Raw genomic sequence first — 20,648 nt, forward strand, 5'->3', positions numbered from 1 at the left:
TAAATTTCTGAATGGAAGATAAAAGTATCACTTAGTATATCAGGGCTTCCATTTACTTCTATAATGGAGATAATAATATTGCCAGCTACAACTACACAAACAGTTTTTAGAGGATTATGGAATATGCTTATGAGATGCTTAGAAATCCCTTGATGAAAGGCAATGGCCAAATTCACATCCCATTTGACTCTTTAGGTACAAATTGAGAAATCTAAAATGATACATTTTCCATTCCATGTATGGGAATGAGCAAAGAAGGGAGAAGAATCTCCTATATCCTTTTGCATTCTCCCTTTCATTCAAGCCTATGCTTTTTTGTGTTCAACACTGACAGAGGTCACGTAATAATTCACTATCACAGCATGGGTAAGTGGGATTATCACTCCACTGCATGGAGAAATATGGTCACCACGTGAAAGCAACTAAATAAATGATTAATCTTGTTATTCTTCATGATAAAACTAGCCAAAACCTTAACCAGTTATTGGGCAATACGTTTATGGTGTCAAAAGTTGCTTTATCAAAAGATTAATAAAGAATTCGCTAAAGAATTTTTACAGACATAAAAGGGATATATTTGGGAATACTGAACCCAGAAGGTATATGGATGGAGGTGAGATGTTCTTCGGGTTGAATAAAATGAGAAATGCCATAAGATCATTTCATTCTTAAATGGGTACTCTCAAAAATGAACATTAATAAAACATTCATTACTATTACCTTCTGTGAGAAACATATACATATGTGTATCATCACACATACATATATAAAGGACATGAATAAGTCTTTTAAAAGATTCTATTAACAGACGCTAAACAGGTTTATCAGAATTAAATGTGGTAGACTGGTGATATTTTATATACCTTTTTGTATGTATAATATTTTACAACATAAAAGTTAACAATAATAAACTAACATTGATGTCTACCTTTTCTCTGAGATTCCAGTGGAGTCATATTTAATTTTTCCCTGACACTGTCCAGATTGCACTAAGGATCTTTCCATTCCATACCTATAATACTTGTGCATGTCCTTCTCATTAAACTTATCAAGTTGCAATAGTCTATTTCCTCCCTAGACTAATGTATTTATATCATTAGCATCTTGTCTGTTAACTGGTAAATTATTAGTTCTAAAAATACTTGTTGAACTATCTCTCCCACTAAAATGCAAACTAGAGAGTGTAACATCTGTTCATATTTGAATCCCCAAAGCCTGACACAGTGATTGGCACAAAGGTGTTATATTATATAAATTAATAATTTAATTTTTCTTTCTTACTTAAAACGTCAGTCTTAAATTCAAGAATATATTTAATTCCTTACATTATTTATAATCCTTCAATTCCATTTAAGGTGCTTTAAATGCAGGTTCCCAAAGGATGTCATATTAACACTGTCTTATCTCTAAGGCAGTCTCTTATATGGATTTGTGTTTTATCAGGTCTGGAAAAATCTAAGCCATAATTTCTCCAAATATTGGCTTCCTTGATTCTACCTTTTGAGACTCCCTCTAGAAGAAATTTTAGATTTTCTATTCCATTTTCCATATCTCTAAACATCATTTCTTATCATTGATCTCTATGCTGTCAGGCAATTTCTTCTTTAATTGTGTCTAATTTACTGTTTAATCCATCCATTAGCATTTTTTAAAACAATTTGATGGGTATTTTTTGGGAACTTTTAATTTTTATATATTTTTAAAGTTAAAAAATATTCTAGGAATAACAGTTTTTGATATCCTTTACCCAGACTTAATACTTGTTTACATTTTGTCCCAGTTGCTTTATCATTCTCTATAGAAACACACACACACACATACATATACAAAGCAAAATCTTTTTTATGATCCATTGAAACTAAGTTGGAGACACTGTATACCTTTCTCCATAAATATTTGTGTGTTTTTCTAAGAACAAGGATATTCTCTTACATAATCACAATACAATCATCAAAATCAGGAAAATTTTTTGAAATATAATTGAAATATAACATTAATTTCAGAAGTACTACATGATTCAATATATGTATATATTGTGAAATGATCATCATCGTAAGTCTAGTTAAAATCCATCACCACACATAGTTACGATTTTTTCTCTTGTGATAAGAACTTCTGAGATCTAATCTCTTAGCAACTTTCAAACATACAATATAGTATTATTAACTATAGTAACCCTGCTGTACATTACATCCCCAGGACTTAATTTATTACATAACTAGAAGTTTGTACCTTTTGACCACCTTCCTCCAATTCCTTCTTCCCTATCCCCCACCACTGGTAAACACAAATCTGATCTCCTTTTCTATGAGCTTGTTCTTTTTAAAGATTCCAAATATAAGTGAGATCATATGGTATTCACCCTTTTCTTTCTGACTTATTTCATTTAGCATAATACCCTCAAGGTCCATCCATGTTGCAAATGGAAGGATTTTCTTCTTTGTTATAGCTGAATAATATTCCGTGTGTGTGTGTGTGTGTGTGTGTATATATATATATCTGTATCCATTCATCCACTGGTGGATATTTGGCTATTGTAAATAATACTGTAATGAACATGGGAGTGCATGTATCTTTTGTAGTTAATGTTTGGATTTCCTTCAGATAAATACCCAGAAGTGGAGTTGCTGGATCATATAGAAGTTCTGTATTTTGAGGAACCACCTTATTGTTTTCCATAGTGGCTGCACCCGTTTACATTCCCACCAACAGTGCACAGGGTTCCGCTTTCTCCACATCCTTACCAGAACTTGCTATCTCTTGTCTTTTTGATAAGAGCCATTCTAACAGGTGTGAGGTGACATCTCATTGTGGTTTTGATTTGCATTTCCTTGCTGATTAGTGACATTGAGCACCTTTTCACGTACCTGTTAGCCATCTGTATGTCTTCTCTGGAAAAAAATGTCTATTCAGGTCCTCTGCCCAGTTTTTTTGGTTTTTTTAAACATCTTTATTGGAGTATAATTGCTTTACAATGGTGTGTTAGTCTCTGCTTTATAACAAACTGAATCAGCTATACATATATATATATCCTCATATCTTTTCCCTCTTGCATCTCCCTCCCTCCCACCCTCCCTATCCTACCCTTCTAGGTGGTCACAAAGCACCAAGCTGATCTCCCTGTGCTATGCGGCTGCTTCCCACTAGCTATCTACCTTACGTTTGGTAGTGTATATATGTCCGTGCCATTCTCTGCGCCTTTTTTCCCATCTTGCCCCTAGGTTCTTCATGACTTTTTTTTTTCTTAGATTCCATATATATGTGTTAGCATACAGTATTTGTTTTTCTCTTTCTGACTTACTTCACTCTGTATGACAGACTCTAGGTCCATCCACCTCACTACAAATAACTCAATTTCATTTCTTTTTACGGCTGAGTAATATTCCATTATATATATGTGCCACATCTTCTTTATCCATTCATCTGTCGATGGACACTTAGGTTGCTTCCATGTCCTGATTATTGTAAATAGAGCTGCAAGGAACATTGTAGTACATGACTCTTTTTGAATTATGGTTTTCTCAGGGTATATGCCCAGTAGCGGGATTGCTGGGTCGTATGGTAGTTCTATTTTTAGTTTTTTAAGAAACCTCCATACTGCTCTCCATAGTGGCTGTATCAATTTACATTCCCACCAACAGTGCAAGAGGGTTCCCTTTCCACACCCTCTCCAGCATTTATTGTTTGTAGATTTTTTGATGATGGCCATCTGACCGGTGTGAGATGATATCTCATTGTAGTTTTGATTTGCATTTCTCTAATGATTAATGATGTTGAGCATTCTTTCATGTGTTTGTTGGCAATCTGTATATCTTCTTTGGAGAACTGTCTATTTAGGTCTTCTGCCCATTTTTGGATTGGGTTGTCTGTTTTTTTGATATTGAGCTGCATGAGTTGCTTGTAAATTTTGCAGATTAAATTGACAAAGGATTAATCTCCAAAATTTACAAGCAGCTCTGCCGAGTTTTTAAATTGGATTGTTTGGGGTTTTTTTGCTATTGAGTTGTATGAGTTCTTTGTGTATTAATCCCTTATCAGATACACAATTTGCAATTACTTTCTCCCATTCTGTAGACTGCGTTTTCATTTTGTTGATTTCCTTTGCTGTGCAGAAGCTTTTTGCTTTGATGTAGTCCCGCTTATTTTTGCTGCTAATTGCCTTTGCTTTTGGTGTCAGATCCAAAAAATCATTGCCAAGACCAGTGTTAAGGAGTTTATGGCTTATGTTTTCTTCAAGAGGTTTATGGTCTTAGGTATTACCTTCAAGTCTTTAATCCATTTTGAGTTGATTTTTTGTGTATGGTGTAAGATAGGGGTCCAATTGCATTCTTTTACATCAGCCTGTCAGTTTTCCCAACACCATTTATTGAAGAGACTGTCCTTCATATTGTATTGTATATTCTTGGCTCCTTTGTTGTAAATTAATTGACAATATATGTGTGGGTTTATTTTTGGAGTCACTCTTCTGTTCCACTGATCTATGTGCCTGTTTTTATGCCAATACCATACTGTTTTGATTTTTTATACTTTGTAATACAGTTTGAAATCAGCATGATGCCTTCAAACTTTGCTTTGCTCTTTCTCAAGATTGCTTTGGCTATTCAGGGTCTTTTGTGGTTCCATACAAATTTTAGGATTGTTTGTTCTATTTCTGTGAAAAATACTGTTGGAATTTTGATAAGGACTGCATTGAATCTGTAGACTGCTTTGGGTAGTATGGACATTTTAACAATGTTAATCCTTCCAATCCATAAGAATGGAATATCTTTGTGTTTATTTCTGTCTTCTTCATTTTCTTTTATCAATGTCTTATAGTCTTCAGTGTACAGGTCTTTTACCTCCTTGGTTATATTTATTCCTAGGAATGTTATTCTTTTTGATGCAATTATAAACAGAATTGTTTTCTTAATTTGTTTTTCTGGTAGTTGGTTACTAGTGTAAAAAAATGCAACTGATTTCTGCATATTGATCGAAATCAGGAAATTTATCATTGATACAATACTACTATCAAGAGTCCATATTCAAATTTTACAACTTGCTCCAAAAATGCCCCTTATAGCCAATCCCCCCACCCCTGCTGCCAAGTCTAGGATCCAATCCTGGATCACTCATTGCATTTTATCGTCCCATCTCTTTAGTCTCCCTTACCTAGAACAGCTCCTCCTCAACCTTTCTTTTGTTTGACCTTGACATTTTTCAAGAGCACAGGCTAGTTCTTTGTAGAATATCTGTCAATTTGGGTTTATCTGACATTTTCTCATGATGAGGCTATGTGGGTTTTTTGCCATAAGTATTACAAAAATGATGCTGTATCCTTTTGAGAGCATGATAACTTGAGGCACATGATGTTGGTTTCTCACAATATCAGTGATATGTATTTTGATCATTGATTAAGATGTTATCTGCCAGTTTTCTCCAATGTAATATATAAGAAATCTTATATGTAAATATCTTGTTTCCTATCAAATTTTGTCCTAATACTTTTAAAGAACCATTGATGATTTTCTAATCCTATCATTTATATTTATTAATTAGCATTCCACTCCAATGAATAGCTTTCTTTTTTCTCCTCTTTATTCATTTATTTATATCACTATAGAATCATGGAATTTTATTTAATCCAATGGATTATAATCAATTCCTACCATTTATGTTGATGCTTAATTGTCCCAGATTTGGCAATTGGATCATTCCTCTTTCACACTGCCTCCAATGTACCTTATGTACCTGTAATTCTTTGAGCACTTCATTATATTTCCTTATTTGCACATGCACACTCACTCACACAAAATGTTCTCTGCTCCAGCACTGGAATTAGCTTTTGCTTTAAAGAAACTTGGTTCTTTTTAGTGGACAATGGCATTTATAAATCAAAATCTTGGCACTAGGTATGTTCATTGATACTTATGTCATTGCTTAAAGGCAAGGGACAGAGCTAGAACAGAAAACACACACACATACTTTTCTATCTACCCGGATTTTTATACATATACTTAAAAATCCATGATTTCATATTGATACCTCCAATGCAAAGGCAACATATTTTAAATTCCTCAGCCTACAGTGAAACCCTAGCTCACGTTATCTGCAATAAACATTCTCTCAAGCCTAGAGCATACAGAAACTAGTTGAAGAAGTGCTAACCCATACTTCTGTGCAAAGCAAATCTATTTACTAGGATTCATTATTCACCTAGTATTCTCAAAATGTATAAAGAATACACAATTGACTCTTGAACAATGTAGGGGGTTAGGGGTGCTGAACCCCCTGCAGTCAAAAATCCACATATAGGGACTTCCCTGGCAATCAAGTGGTTAGGACTTTGCCTTCCGGTGTGGGGCCAGGGTGGGGGTTGGGGGGCGGAGGGCAGCGGGGGGGGTTCAATCTCTGGTTGGGAAGCTAGGATCCCACATGCCTCCTGGCCAAAAGGCCAAAATATAAAACAGAAGCAATATCGTAACAAATTCAATAAAGACTTTAAAAATGGTCCACATCAAAAAAAAAAATCCATGTACAACTTTATACTCGGTCTTCTATATCTTTGGTTCCACATCCACAGATTCAACCAACCACAGATTATGCAGTACTTAGTACACATTTATTGAAAAGAGTGGGCATGTAAGTGAACACTCACAGTTCAAATCCATGTTGTTCAAGGGTCAACTATACAGCTATTTTACTGGGTGTTATATAGTATTTCAATTTAATTTTAACTTGTATTTTCCTGATGTTTAACAAAATGTTTATTTGCCATTCACGTAACTTCTTTTATTAAGTATTGGATCAAGTCTTTGGACCATTATTTTAATAAGGTTTTAATCTTTTTACTGTTGAATTGTAAGAGTTCTTCATATATTATTATTATTTATTTTTTTTTTTTGCCTACTCCGCAAGGCATGTGGGATCTTAGTTCCCTGACCAGGGATCGAACCTGTGCCCCATGCAGTGGAAGCACAGAGTCTTAATCACTGGACTACCAGGGAAGTCCCAAGAGTTCTTTATATATTCTAAACTTATATTTAGAATATATAAATTAGATGTAGTCTGATTTATCAATTTTATTCCTTTATGGTTGCTTTATGTACCTTGCCTGAAATTTTATCTACCCCATGTTGTAACAATATTCTCATGTATCTCCTTCCAGAAACTTTACTGGTTACATTTAAGACTATGCTACATCTCAAATTAAGTTTTGTATATGGTATAAGGTGGAAGTCAAGGTTGTTTGGTTTGTTTTTCCACATGGTGTTCCAGAACCAGTTGGAAAGATTTCTCTTTCCCCAACTGAATTACTTTGGTACTTGGTTTGGTTCTACTTCTGGGCTTTTTATTCTTTTCCATTTTATCTATTTGCCATTAGGCCCAAATCACATTGATTTCATTGCCACTTTATATAGTAAAGTCTAGGTAGTGTACATACTTTGTACATACACTAAGTCTAGTTAGTCTATGTACTCCAACTTCATTCTTCCTTTTTAAGATTGTTTGGACTACTGTAAGTCCTCAGCCTTTTTATAAAATTTTTTAAATCAGTTTTTCTATTCCTTTAAAATGTTTGCCAGGATTGACAGGAATTGCATTGAATCTAAAGATCAATTGGAGGGCTTCCCTGGTGGCGCAGTGGTTAAGAATCTGCCTGCCATTGCTGGGGACACAGGTTCAAGCCCCGGTCCAGGAAGATCCCACATGCTGCAGAGCAACTAAGCCCGTGCATTACAACTACTGAGCCTGCACTCTAGAGCTCGTGAGCCACAACTACTGAGCCCACGTTCCACAACTACTGAAACCCGTGTGCCTAGAGCCCATGCTCTGCAACAAGAGAAGCCATTGCAATGAGAAGCCCGCGCACCGCAACGAAGAGTAGCCCCCACTCGCGGCAAGTAGAGAAAGCCCACAAGCAGCAACCAAGACCCAATGCAGCCAAAAATAAATAAATAAATTTATTAAAAAAATAAAGATCAATTGGAGAGAACCAACATTTTAATATAGTCTTCCAATCCATACATGCCCCTATTTATTTAAATCTTTATGTTCTCTAAGCAACATTTTGTAATTTTCACAGTAGAAATCTTCCATGTCTTCTGTTAAACTTATTACATTTTTTTTTACATAATTATAAATGGAAAAACTTAAGCTTCATTTTCCAGGTGTTCATTGCTAACATGTAGAAATAGAATTGATTTTTGTACACTGACTTTGTGCTCTGCATCTTTGCTAAATAGTTCTAATAACTGTTTTGCAGCTTCCTTAGGATTTTCTATGTTCATGATCATATCATTAGCAGAACATCAATTTTACTTTCTCCTTTCCAACATTTATGCACTTCCTTTTTTTGTTAGTGCTTTGTTGAACAGAAGTTGTGAGTGGGCGCATTCTTGCCTTGTTCCTAATCTTAGAAAAAGTGTTCAATACTGAGTATGATATTTGTAGGTTTTTCATAGGAAGGAGTTCCCTTCTATCCTAGTTTGCTAAGTTTTTATTTTATCATAAATGGGTGTGTTCTTCATAGAAATATTAATATGATCTTCTTTAGTATGTACCTATCTATCTATCCACCTATCTATCTATCAATCCATCCAACCAGGAGTCTTTTATTGGTCACTTATATGCCAAGTACCAATATTAGCAAAAAAAACCCCAACAAAGGTCAATGTTTCCATCTAACGGAGCCTGTACTCTCCTAGCTTGCCTCTTCCCATAGCGATTCTTTCCCAACTCTGTAGAGCCACAATCACAGTTTAAGACAAATCTTATTCTAAAGCATGGCTCCAGCAACAACCTGGTATCTTCAAGATTCTTCAGTTCAGACACTGCCAGGAAAACTTTGGGGCAACCAGGTCCTGAGGCTGTTGTGTTCCATCACTGTCATGATCCCAGAGTCCTCACTCACCAGAAAGCTCAATCTTCAGCTGGCACAGCTGAGAAATGACAGGTACAATGGGAACTGTCTTTTCCTGAAATGCTGTAGATCAGTTACAGCAAACAGAACAGTGATCATCAAGGAAAACTGTCACTTTGGAATCCTTTTTGACCAGAGCAGTTATGTAGAAGCAGCTGCATCTTTGATTAGGACCATCCTTTATTCTCCTTTTAAAAACAATAATTGATTTTCAAATATTGAAAAAACTGCATTCTTGGGATAAATCCTACTTGGACATGATGTATTGTCTCTTTTACAACTGCTGAATTAGATTTGCTAATCTTCTGCCGAGGATTTTTGATTCTATGTTCATGAAATACATTGGCCAGCAATGTTCTTATAATTCTGTTATTGTATTTTGGTATCCAGTTAGGGTAGTATCAGTGTTATGAGGATTAAGTGAGTTGGGATATATACATATAAACATATATATACGTTACTCTCTATATATTTAAATCCAGCCTGATATTCTGTACCTTTTCATTGGTGTCTTTATTGCACTTAAACTTAATGTAATCATTATACAGTTGGGTCTACATTTTGCTACTTGTTTCCTATCTGTCTCATTTGTTTTTTAGTCCTCTGATCTTCCTTTCCTGCCTTCTTTTGATTAAACATTTTTTAGTATAGCACTTCAATTCTTCTGTTGTTTTTATGTATTTTGGGGGTTATGTATTATTTTTCTGTGTATTTTTTATTAGTTACTCTGGGGCATTACAATATGCCTTTTTAACACATCACAGTTCATTTAGAGTTAATACAATACTACTTTACATAAATATAAGAATCTTACAATGTTACTGTCCATTTCCTTTGTCCTTTGTGCTATACTGTTATACATATACATGTTATAAAACCCACAATAAGTGTTATAATTTTTGCTTTAAACACTCACATCTATTCAAGAAGTTACAAGCAAAAAACATACACAGTTGACCCTTGAACAACATGCACTTGAACTGTGCTGGTCTACTTATACACAGATTTTTTTTCGATAAACATACAGTCAACCATCCATATTCATGGGTTTCACATCTGTGGATCAAGATTTCCATCCATGGTTGGTTGACTCTGTGGAGAGAAAACCCTCAGATACGGAGGGCCAACTGTTTTCATTGTACTATACCATTTTATATAAGGGACTTGAGCATAAAATCTGTGTGATTTTAGTATAAGTGGGGCCTCCTGGAACCAATCCTCCACAGATACTGATGGACAACTATAGTCTTTTATATCTTATCACATATCTACCATTCCCAGTATTCTTCAAATAGATGTAAATTTGTACTTGATATCATTTCCCTTCAGCTCAAAGAACTTTTTTTTAGCATTTCTTCTATGCAGGTCTGCTGGTGACAAATACTGTTTTTATCTGATAATATCATTATTTTACCTTCATTTTGAAGGATAGTGTCTACATATAGAATTCTGGGTTGAGGTTTTTTTCCTTTTAGCACTTTAAAATGTCATTCTACTGTCTTCTGACCTCCATGGTTTCTGATGAGAAGTCAGCTTTCATTTGAATAGTTTCCCCTACAGGTAAAGCATCAATTTTCTCTGGCTGCTTTGAAGATTTTCACTTCATTTTTATCAGTTTGACTATGGCATGTATATGTACATGTGCATAGACAAACACATATTTTTCATCTCGACTGGAGTTTGCTGAGCTTCTTGGATCTGTACTTTATGTTTTTCAGCAAAAGTGAGAAATTTAGGAGCCATTATTTCTTAAAATACATATATTTTTAATTTCATTCCCATTCTCTTCTATTTCTAAGACTCTACTTACATATATTAGACCACTTGATATTGTCCCAGAAGTCACTAAGGCTCTGTATTTTATTTTTTCAATTAGATCATTTCTATTATTCTATCTTCAAGTTCTTTTCTTGCGCTGTAAAGCCCACACAGTAAATATTTTCATTCTACGTATTGTACTTTTCAAATACAGAATTTCCATTGCGTCTTTTTCTCTTCTGAAATTCCCCATGTGTCCTTTCATTATGACCATTTTTTTTTCCCTTTAAGTTCTTGAACAGATTTATATTAGGTGCTTTAAAGTCTTTGTCTGCTAATTCTAAAATCTAGGTCATCTTGGGGTCAATTTCAATTGACTCTCTCAACGAGTCATATTTTGTTTCTTTGCTTGTCTCGTATTATTTTATTGCATCTTGTACATTGTAGACGATATGACATCGAGACTCTGAATTCTGCTTTCTTACTCTTAACAGTGTTGTTTTGTTCTAGCAGGCATTTAACTTGAATAAACTCAAACTCTAAAATCTGTCTCCCCAGTGATGGACAGCAGCTGAAATCACTGTTCAAGTCTTTCAGCATCCCAGCTGTTGCTTCTTGCCAGGCTTCATGAAGAATCCCTAATCCATGTGCAGTTAAGGGATCCATCAAGGATTCTGGCAGTTTATAACCAGATTTTGGGGCTACCCTCTTTTTAGGATTTTCCCTTTACTTGCCAGCAATTCTGGTAATCCCAAGCTCTTAACCCAGTTAACAAGTAAAACTGGAGCTTTCTTGTTGAGTTCTAGCTGTACTACATCATATGGACTGCCCTTGGATAAAACAATATAAATGCAAACTTTGCACATTGTAGTTCCCTTCTTTCAAGCGTCAACTCCCCTCCAATTTCTGCCTAGTATGGTTGCTTTCCAGTGCCTTCAAGAAGTTACTTTTAATATTTTGCCCAGAGTTTAAAATTGTTATCTATGGAAGGTTCAGTTCAACACAATCTACTGTAACATGAAAGCCCATCTACTGAGCTTTTATTTCAACAATTATATATTTTTTGTTTCTAAACATTTTAATCATCCTAGTTTAAAATTTGCCTTGTTATTTTGGGTAGTCTCATTACTTGCTAATTTTTGTGATTCAACTTTTTATTTAAGTATTCTGTTCAATTATTTCATATTGTATCTCAGATAATTCCATTTTGTAAAGTCTTTGGGATCTAAATCCATTGATTACTATGTGTTTTAACTTTCACTCATGGTAGTTTGTTTCCTTTTATGCTTGTTTATCTAGATTTTGGATATTTGGTTGATCTTAATCTGTGAAAAAGGAGGGGCCTAAACAGAGGATGCTTCCTCCAAAGATGTACATTTAATTTCATTACTAGCCAAGGGATCCATACCAACTAGAGATCATTTCAGCTCCCTTCCCAGCTTAAATGTAGTCTCAAGTTTAACTTCCTTACCTTGCCTATAGCCCCAGGCTTAGTCTATCAAGCACAACATGGATATCAGTATTTATATTCAGGGCAATCTGCCTTTCATCTGTGCTTACTGATTACAGATCTGGTTTTGGCTATTTTTGTTTCACCTCTTGAGATTTAACTTCCTCCAAGTCCAAGGATGCAATAAAAAATATGATTTATGCAGGGTCAAGTTGCTTTTGACTGATAGAGTCTGAGAGATTCTTGTCTGCCATATGAGGGGAGTCCTTCATGTCACTATTACAAGGCTGTATTATAGCTTCCTCATTTCTGTCCTTACTTTTTTGGCTGACTTTTACAAGCAGGAAAGAATTGCATTTAAAATTCATGTTTTTCATACTTACAGAAAGTACTAACAACTTCAATCTTCTTTTAAAATGTATTTATACTTTTAAAGTAAATGAATTAATAGAACTCTGAATATCTATGATTCAAAGGGTGTTTATTAAATGGTTAACTTTTACTTAACCTGACACATCATTTCACCCCCCACAACAATAAAAATCATTGTACTTGGTGCTATCACCAGCCTGACTACAAACCCAAATAGGTGCAATAAAATAGCTTATCAAACCCAGAATATTCTTATATTCATTTTCCTTTATCAAGGAAAATAAAACGTATTTTAATGTTCTCTCAGAAAACTCCCAGATTTTTATGAATACGTCATCAGAATGGACCCCAGAGGAATACAGTTAACTGTTTCCTCCAACACTAAAGCTATTCCAACTTTATAACCTTAATTCAGTCTCTAGCTTGGAACAGAATAAAATTAACTCTTACAGGAATAGGTGGAATGCCCTTGGCTGAATTAGCATGATAATTCACACTAATTAGAAAGATTAAGCAAGTGATACTGGGAATCTTTATAAAGGAAAAAATATAAGGGGGGAAAAAGCACTAGAAGGGGATTTGATTATTTACAGAAAGAGCTATTACAAAAGTATGTTTGACTTTAGTATTATGCAAATATAAACATGGTGTGAAATTTGTCTATAAAGATGAAATCTCTTACAAGCAGCAACTTTATAATTCAATTACTATTTAATGAGTAACTATACTAATCCATGAACTCACTGAGTAACAATCTAAGGGTCACACAGCTGGTAGAGTAGCAGAACCAAAATTCAAACCCTGGTTTGTCTCATTTCAAAGTCTTCAAATCCAAAAAATAAAAATAAAAAAAAAATTTAAGGTTTCAACCTAGATAGAGAAATGACGATGTCACTAATTTTATAATGTACACAGAGGAGGAGCAAATTTGAAAGGGATGATGATTAGCCTAATGAAACCAGGAGAGCATTTATCCAATTCATTTGTTTTCCCCGTTCTCAGATAGCATCTGCCTTATAGAACCAAAGAGAAGGCAGAGAAAACTATACTTATTGAGAATTTAATTCAAGATAAGTAATCTCTAAATCCTTTTAAAACATTTTAAGTAGTATTTGATGCATACTAAAGAATACATGTATAATGATCAAGTTATGAAGCATAATAAGAAAATAAACACCCATAAACTCACCACACAATTTAAGAACTAGATCATTACCAATATGGATGGGTACACCTGTATGCTCTGCTCCTTCTCTATTAGGTCTGCTTTCCCGAGAAGGCAACCATTAAACTAAATTTTGTATTTATCATTTCCCTGTTTTTCTTCCCTTAATAATCTTATATACATACAGAATCCCAAATTAAAGTTTTTTTGCTTGTTCTTAAGCTTTATAAAGATAATATGCTATATGTAGTTTTCTACAAATTGGTTCTTTCATCCAGTATATTTTTAAGATTCGTCCATCCACTCTATTGGTATTGGACATTTGTTGTTTATTATTCATTTTAGATTAATTTAGGCCATGTATACTTCCACAGTTACTCATTATATTTTTTTCCTGTCAAGGTTTAAAGAAATTAGAAAAGAGATATATCACACAATCCAATACCCAAAATACCAAGTACCAAAAAGTCAACATCTCAACATCACTTAAAAACCATACCACTTTCACATGTAACTTGCCAAGATGACTTTTTGCACCACCATTTGTGACCCTGCAGTTTAACCACATTGAAAAATAAAAGTTTACTAACAATTATGGAGATCCTCTACTAAAATACTTCTGCATTATTTAACCATTAATTTGGTCTTATATCACTTTGCCAAAATAAACTCAGTGAAGTTGCTATATATTTAAGATGTCAACCTCAACTTTAAAGTTATGTATTTATTGCCAAAATTACTGCAGACACTCCTAATATGTGTCTGTTAATATGTTAAGAAAACAGTTGTCCAAAAGGTCCCCATTTAACAGGTTTTTTTGGGTTCCCTACTATCTACAGCAGAACAGGAGCATAGTTCAGAAAGTATCACTACTTGTTAAGCAAACACACAAGAGTTTCCATTGTATTCCTATTTGGCAGGGACTTTGTTACACTTTCCTCACAGCTTTGTATAAGTGCTAACTGGGTTATTTTTCTAGTGCAAGAGTAGTGAGGCAAGTCTTTTAGCTTCATTTTGGGGAAAGGAAAACCTCTTTAACAATCCATACCTTTTAAGGGTATAAGTGAAACATATATTTATTGATACCTATGTGTAGGACACCTTATTAGGTGCTGAGTTCCCTAATCTGGAAAGTAGAGATAACAGCAGCGCCTACCTCCCAAGGTCCTTTTTAAGATTCAATGAGAAAATGTAGGGAAATTGCTAAACACAGTACCCAAATCATAATTAAACATTCAACAAATGTAGGTTATTATTTCTGCAAATCTTTCCACTTTCATGTCAATTCCTATTTGATACAGATGTCCCTTCTCCCACCCTGTGTTACTTTGCATTTGCTCAAACCTGAATGTAACGGAGAAATAAGTTACTCTAGAAGCACGCAAGAGAGGGTACCTAAATCGGCCTGGGGACAAGAGGCAGCCAGAGAATTTCATGTGTTATATATTATCCCCACCCCCACCCCAAAGAAAAAGTTCTTTACGGAGCTTAAAAAAAAAAAAAAAGTCTCTATTGGGCAGTGACAAGCAAGAAAACTGAAGCCCGGAGGTGATTAAGCGACTCGCTCAACGTTGGACAGCTCTTTACAGAATTGGCTATGCTTCCTCATTTGAGAGCTGGAGTTCAGGTCTCTTGGGACCCGGTCCATGAGTTCTGCCACAAGTTTATATGAGCTCACGACACTAATCTAGGCATTAAATGGCTTTATCAAATTATACGGCGTTATGCAGTCTACCCTGTCCTATTCTCGGTATGTTAACCATATTTGAAATTATTTCAAGCAATACATCACTAAATATAACCCACAGCCTATAAAATCTGTCAGAAGCCTTGTGGAATCAGAATTAAAGTGGAGAAATACTACCGGATAAGTAAGGCTGGAAGGGAAGCAGACGTAGGTTGAGGGAACCAAGCACTAGGAACTGTCGGAGGAAAAGATAAAGAAAAAGTAGGAAAAGAGAAAAGGTTATTGAGCTGCATAATATCTATTCTTCTTGCTCACATTGGGGCCCAAACACAGCAACACCCGGGGCGGAGATACTTACGGCATTTCGACATTCAGGGACGCACCCCTGTCACTGGATAAAACCACTGAGCAACCTCTTACGAAAACAGAGAACCTTCGGAGAGAAACACTGGAGCCTGAAAAGAGCGGGCGGTCACTCGACGCTGTGCCACACTCCACGCGGCCCGCCGGAAACACTCCCCCAGCTACAAGGGATCCCAGTGTATGCCGGGAAGTGGGGACGAGAGTCTACGCCTAGGACAGCTCTCAGTCCCTGCCAGGGCAACGCAGGACACTCTCTCACGACTCTGACCAGAAGGCCCCCGATAGATGAGAGGCAGAGCCATCTCCGTTAGCGCTGGAGTAACTATCCCTAGATTTCTAGCCGGACCATTTGGGTAGGTACTCCGTATCTTGTTTCCGGTAGCGGAGAGGTGCAGTTGCCACGGTAATTAAAAGAAGGCCAAGGACCTTCCGGCCGCCGTGAGAGGGTTGCGGAATCCTTGAGGAGAATTGGCTGCGCTTCCTCGTTTGTGACCTGCAGTTAGGTAGCAAGCAGCTCGCTGTCTGTCTCTTCGCCCGCTCTGTTCGTCACTGTTCGGCTTCCCTTTCGCCACCTGCATCTTTTATCTCTCTGCCATACGTACACTTGCTCCATGTCTGTACCTAAAAATGTAAATATAAATGCAGTTTTATTCCCAGAGGAATACAAAAAAATAGATGTTGCCGGAGATCAGCTGTGAAGGTATTTTACTATGTAGGGACGGTGACTGGATGGCTGTTTTCCCTTGGCCCTTTAGAAGCCTTAGGTGCTTGTTCACAGTTTATTTTTCTTGCTATTGTGTGGCTGCTTATTTATGGAGCGGTTCGCTGCAATGTACTCTCTAGGCCCTTGTCTTGGTCTTGGGCTGGAGTTTTAGGTGCAGGAGGTTTCCAAGCCTGAGGGGCGCAATTATATATTTAATTATATATTTAAGCTTCAGTTTAGTCTCTCGTTACAGAGAGGGGAAAAAATAGCATTCTGGAACATTTAAGCCATGGGATTTCCACGTGAGGGAATCACCTTATTTTGAAAGAGCATTTGAGGACACTCTTAAGAAAATATTTACATTTTTAAATTGCTGGCTGCAAAACGAACGTTCATTCTCCCTTCCTTACTGGAACAGTTTTCTTTCACATTTGTGAGGAGATGTGTGCATGCGTATGTGTTTAAAACTGTGATGCTTAATTATAGCGATAACAATTTGCAGTAACCAGACTGTGACACCACATACCTTCGGGGTCCTTCTAAATCTGGTGTAAGATGAAAGTGTCAGGCAGGCGGTCTGTGTATTATAAATAGGGTACTTCATCCATGATAAGCGATTATTATCTTTCTTTCCCAAGTGTAAAAGACCTATATAATTCAAGAAGGTGCAAGTAATTTAGGTCTCCTGAGTAAGAATCCAGTGAGTCCTGAAGGGGACCCTACCTGTGTCGTCTTATTGTTAAACTTGAAATATTCAATTTATTAGGTTGGAATGTATTTTTGGAAGTCAGAGCTGGTTAAAATAATTTTGGAAGCTGTTAGACCTCCAGCACAATTTAGGGCCTCATAGTAACTGTTGTACAAGAAGCCTTCATTCACATTAAAAAAACGAAGAAACTGTTATCGAAATTTGCTGCCTTTTGCTACTTACTATTAGCTGGATGACATCTCTGTCTCTCAATTTCCTTATCTGTAAAATGGGCAAAAAATATCTCACCACTGTAGTAGGTATAAATCAAGATGTATGACAGTTCTTTAAGCTCTTATGAGCAGAGGTGCCATATAAACCCTCAAAATTATGATTATTATTATTATTATTAACATTATTATTGGTAGTAATAGAACACAGTAAAACCTCAGGATAATGCTATGAATGACCTGATTTTTTTAATTCAGTCATTTAAAATGTGGGGCTGAATTACTGAGATGTTAGTGAAATGACCTGGTTGATGCTGCTGTGGAGATGGATGCCAACTGCCAATCACATTATAGTCAAATTCTCATTATGGTGGCGATTCACTCTATCTACAGTTTATTTAGCACTTATTATGTGCCAGGCACTGTTCTATATGTTTCACATGTGTTAATTTACTTAATCCTCATTACAACCCTATGAAGAGTCTCAACTGACTGTCCTCTAATTTTGAGAGAATAGATGAATGCTTTTCCTTTGCCCTGTGATTCTTCTTTTGTATTTATGTTACACCTTTGTTTTGGCTTTGTTCTTTTGGCTCTCTTATATATATATTTAGAAAGCAACTGCCAAAGGCTTATTTTAGCTTAACATATGATAATATAACTGTATGCATATTATAATGTACATCTTTTTTCCACATATAAAAATCTTGATGTCTTGCTTCCCCCCGCCCCAGTTTGAAAGGTAAAGTGACACTTGAATTTTAGGATTAACACTGACTAAAATAAAATTTTAAATTATTTTCTAATAGAATGGCCATCAGTCCAGGAAGTGATGCAGCTTTCTCCAGTCAGAAATCAATGCTTTCAGAGAGTCCTCGATCAAAGAAATTTCCACTAACTGAAGAGGAGATATTTTATATGAATTGTAGAGCTGCCTACTTAACTGTTTTCAAAAGCAGCTTAGATAACATTATTTCTAAAGATCAACTTTGCTTAGGTAATTTTTTTTAACTTAAGTAGCTTGCCTTATTTGTTGAAAGTTAATAGATCAGAAAGACTGCAATTAGAATTACATTGTTGAATCATTCCAATTTCTTAGTTAAGCTTGAGCAGTGGAACTACCTTATGCTATTGTGCCATTTTATATAGCTACATAGTCTAAGAGGTTCAAAATAAAACTTTCAGTGTTCAAATAGACTAGATTAGTATTTTTAAAGCTTCCATCAATTACTTGCTTAAAAATATTTTTAAAATTCTTATCTTGGTACTTTAAGATTCATAAATTCTTATGTTGGTACTTTAAGATTTATAATGACAGAATTAAAACACTTCTGGTAACGAATTACTAGTCTGAATTTGACCTACACTGGGGAAAATGTAAAGGGAATATATATATATATATATATACATATATATATATATATGTATATATATATATGGTTGAATAATTGTAAGAGTAGTATTAGAAAATAAGTGAAATTTTAAAAGAAAATTAAGAATTCTGGGTTTTGTCCTGGTCTTTAGGGGTGAGGGTTCGAGAGAGTTGATCTTTTTTTACTTCTTTCCATTATATTTTTTTATTTTATTTTTTTATTGAAGTAGAGTTGAATTACAATGTTGTGTTTATTACTGCTGTACAGGTAAGTGACTCAGTTATATATAGACATTCTTTTTCATATTCTTTTCCATTATGGTTTATCACAGGATATTGAATATAGTTTCCTGTCCTATACAGTAGGACCTTGTCATCTATCTATTCTATATATACCAGTTTGCAACTGCTAATCTCAAGTTCCCAATCCAACCCTCTCCCACCCTCCTCCCCATTAGGAAGCACCAGTCTCTTCTCTATGTCTGTGATTCTGTTTCTGTTTCATAAGTAGGTTCACTTGTATCATATTTTAGATTCATATAATGATATATAAGTGATATAATATGGTATTTGTCTTTCTCTTTCTCATTTAGTATGATAATCTCTAGTTGCATCCATGTTGCTGGAAATGGCATTTTGTTCTTTTTATGGTTGAGTAGTATTCCATTGTTTATATGTACCACATCTTCTTTATCCATTCATCTTTCGATGGACATTTAGGTGGTTTCATATCTTGGCTGCTGTGAATAGTGCTGCTATGAACATAGGGGTGCATGTATCTTTTTGAATTATAGTTTTTGTCTAGATATATGCCCAGAAGTGGGATTACTGGATCACATGGTAATTCTATTTTTAGTTTTCCTTTTTTTTTTTTTTTTTTTTTTTTTTTTTTTTTCTCTCCTGTTGCAGAGCACAGGCTCCGGACACACAGGCTCAGCGGCCATGGCTCACGGGCCCAGCCGCTCTGCAGCATGTGGGATCTTCCCAGACCGGGGCACGAACCCGTGTCCCCTTGCATCGGCAGGTGGACTCTCAACCACTGCGCCACCAGGGAAGCCCAGTTTTCTTTTTTTAAAATAAATTTATTTATTTTATTTATTTATTTTTGGCTGTATTGGGTCTTTGTTGCTGCACACAGGCTTTGTCTGGTTGCAGTGAGTGGGAGCTACTCTTCATTGCACTGTGCGTGCATCTCATTGCGGTGGCTTCTCTTCTTGCGGAGTATGGGCTCTAGGTGCGCAGGCTTCAGTAGTTGTGGGACGTGGGCTCAGTAGTTGTGGCTTGCAGGCTCTAGAGAGCAGGCCCAGTAGTTAGGCACACAGGCTTAGTTGCTCTGCAGCATGTGGGATCTGCCCGGACCAGGGCTTGAACCCATGTCCCCTGCATTGGCAGGTTGATTCTTAACCACTGCACCACCAGGGAAGCCCTATTTTTGTTCTCTGAGGAACCTCCATACTGTTTTCCACAGTGGCTGCACAAACTTTACACTCCCACGAACAGTGTAGGAGGGTTCCCTTTTCTCCACACCCTCTCCAACATTTATTATTTGTTTAATGATGGGCATTCTGACCAGCATGAGGTGGTACTTCATTGTAGTTTTGATTTGAAGTTCTCTAATAATTAGTGATGTGAAGCATCTTTTCATGTGCCTATTGGCCATTTGTATTTCTTCTTTGGAGAAATGTCTCTTTAGGTCTTCTTCCCATTTTTCAGTTGGGTGGTTTGTTTTTTTTGTGTTTTTTTTTTGTGGTATGCGGACCTCTCACTGTTGTGGCCTCTCCCGTTGCGGAGCACAGACTCCAGACGCGCAGGCTCAGCGGCCATGGCTCATGGGCCCAGCCACTCCGTGGCATGCGGGATCCTCCTGGACCGGGGCACGAACCCGTGTCCCCTGCATCGGCAGGTGGACTCTCAACCACTGTGCCACCAGGGAAGCCTGGGTGGTTTGTTTTTTCGTTGTT

General features: G+C 36.1%; 2 protein-coding genes across 2 annotated transcripts in view; one reads left to right on the forward strand and one right to left on the reverse strand.

Moving 5' to 3' along the window:
- Positions 1 to 16,272, reverse strand: part of ITGB3BP (integrin subunit beta 3 binding protein) — an 83,197-nt gene extending 66,925 nt beyond the window's left edge. The window contains exons 1-2 of the mRNA XM_007464300.1: positions 16,121 to 16,272; positions 14,144 to 14,195 (exon numbers count right to left, since the gene is read on the reverse strand). Coding sequence (XP_007464362.1) covers positions 14,144 to 14,195; positions 16,121 to 16,272 — 204 coding nt within the window. The remainder of the gene's footprint in view (positions 1 to 14,143; positions 14,196 to 16,120) is intronic.
- The window catches only part of EFCAB7 (EF-hand calcium binding domain 7), a 53,637-nt gene continuing 49,073 nt past the window's right edge, over positions 16,085 to 20,648 (forward strand). The window contains exons 1-2 of the mRNA XM_007464296.1: positions 16,085 to 16,197; positions 18,125 to 18,312. Of these exons, the coding sequence (XP_007464358.1) occupies positions 18,126 to 18,312 (187 nt within the window). The 5' untranslated portion in view covers positions 16,085 to 16,197; position 18,125. The remainder of the gene's footprint in view (positions 16,198 to 18,124; positions 18,313 to 20,648) is intronic.

Source organism: Lipotes vexillifer, unplaced genomic scaffold (assembly GCF_000442215.2).
Source record: "Lipotes vexillifer unplaced genomic scaffold, Lipotes_vexillifer_v1.1 scaffold47, whole genome shotgun sequence".
NCBI classification, from domain to species: Eukaryota; Metazoa; Chordata; class Mammalia; order Artiodactyla; family Lipotidae; genus Lipotes; species Lipotes vexillifer.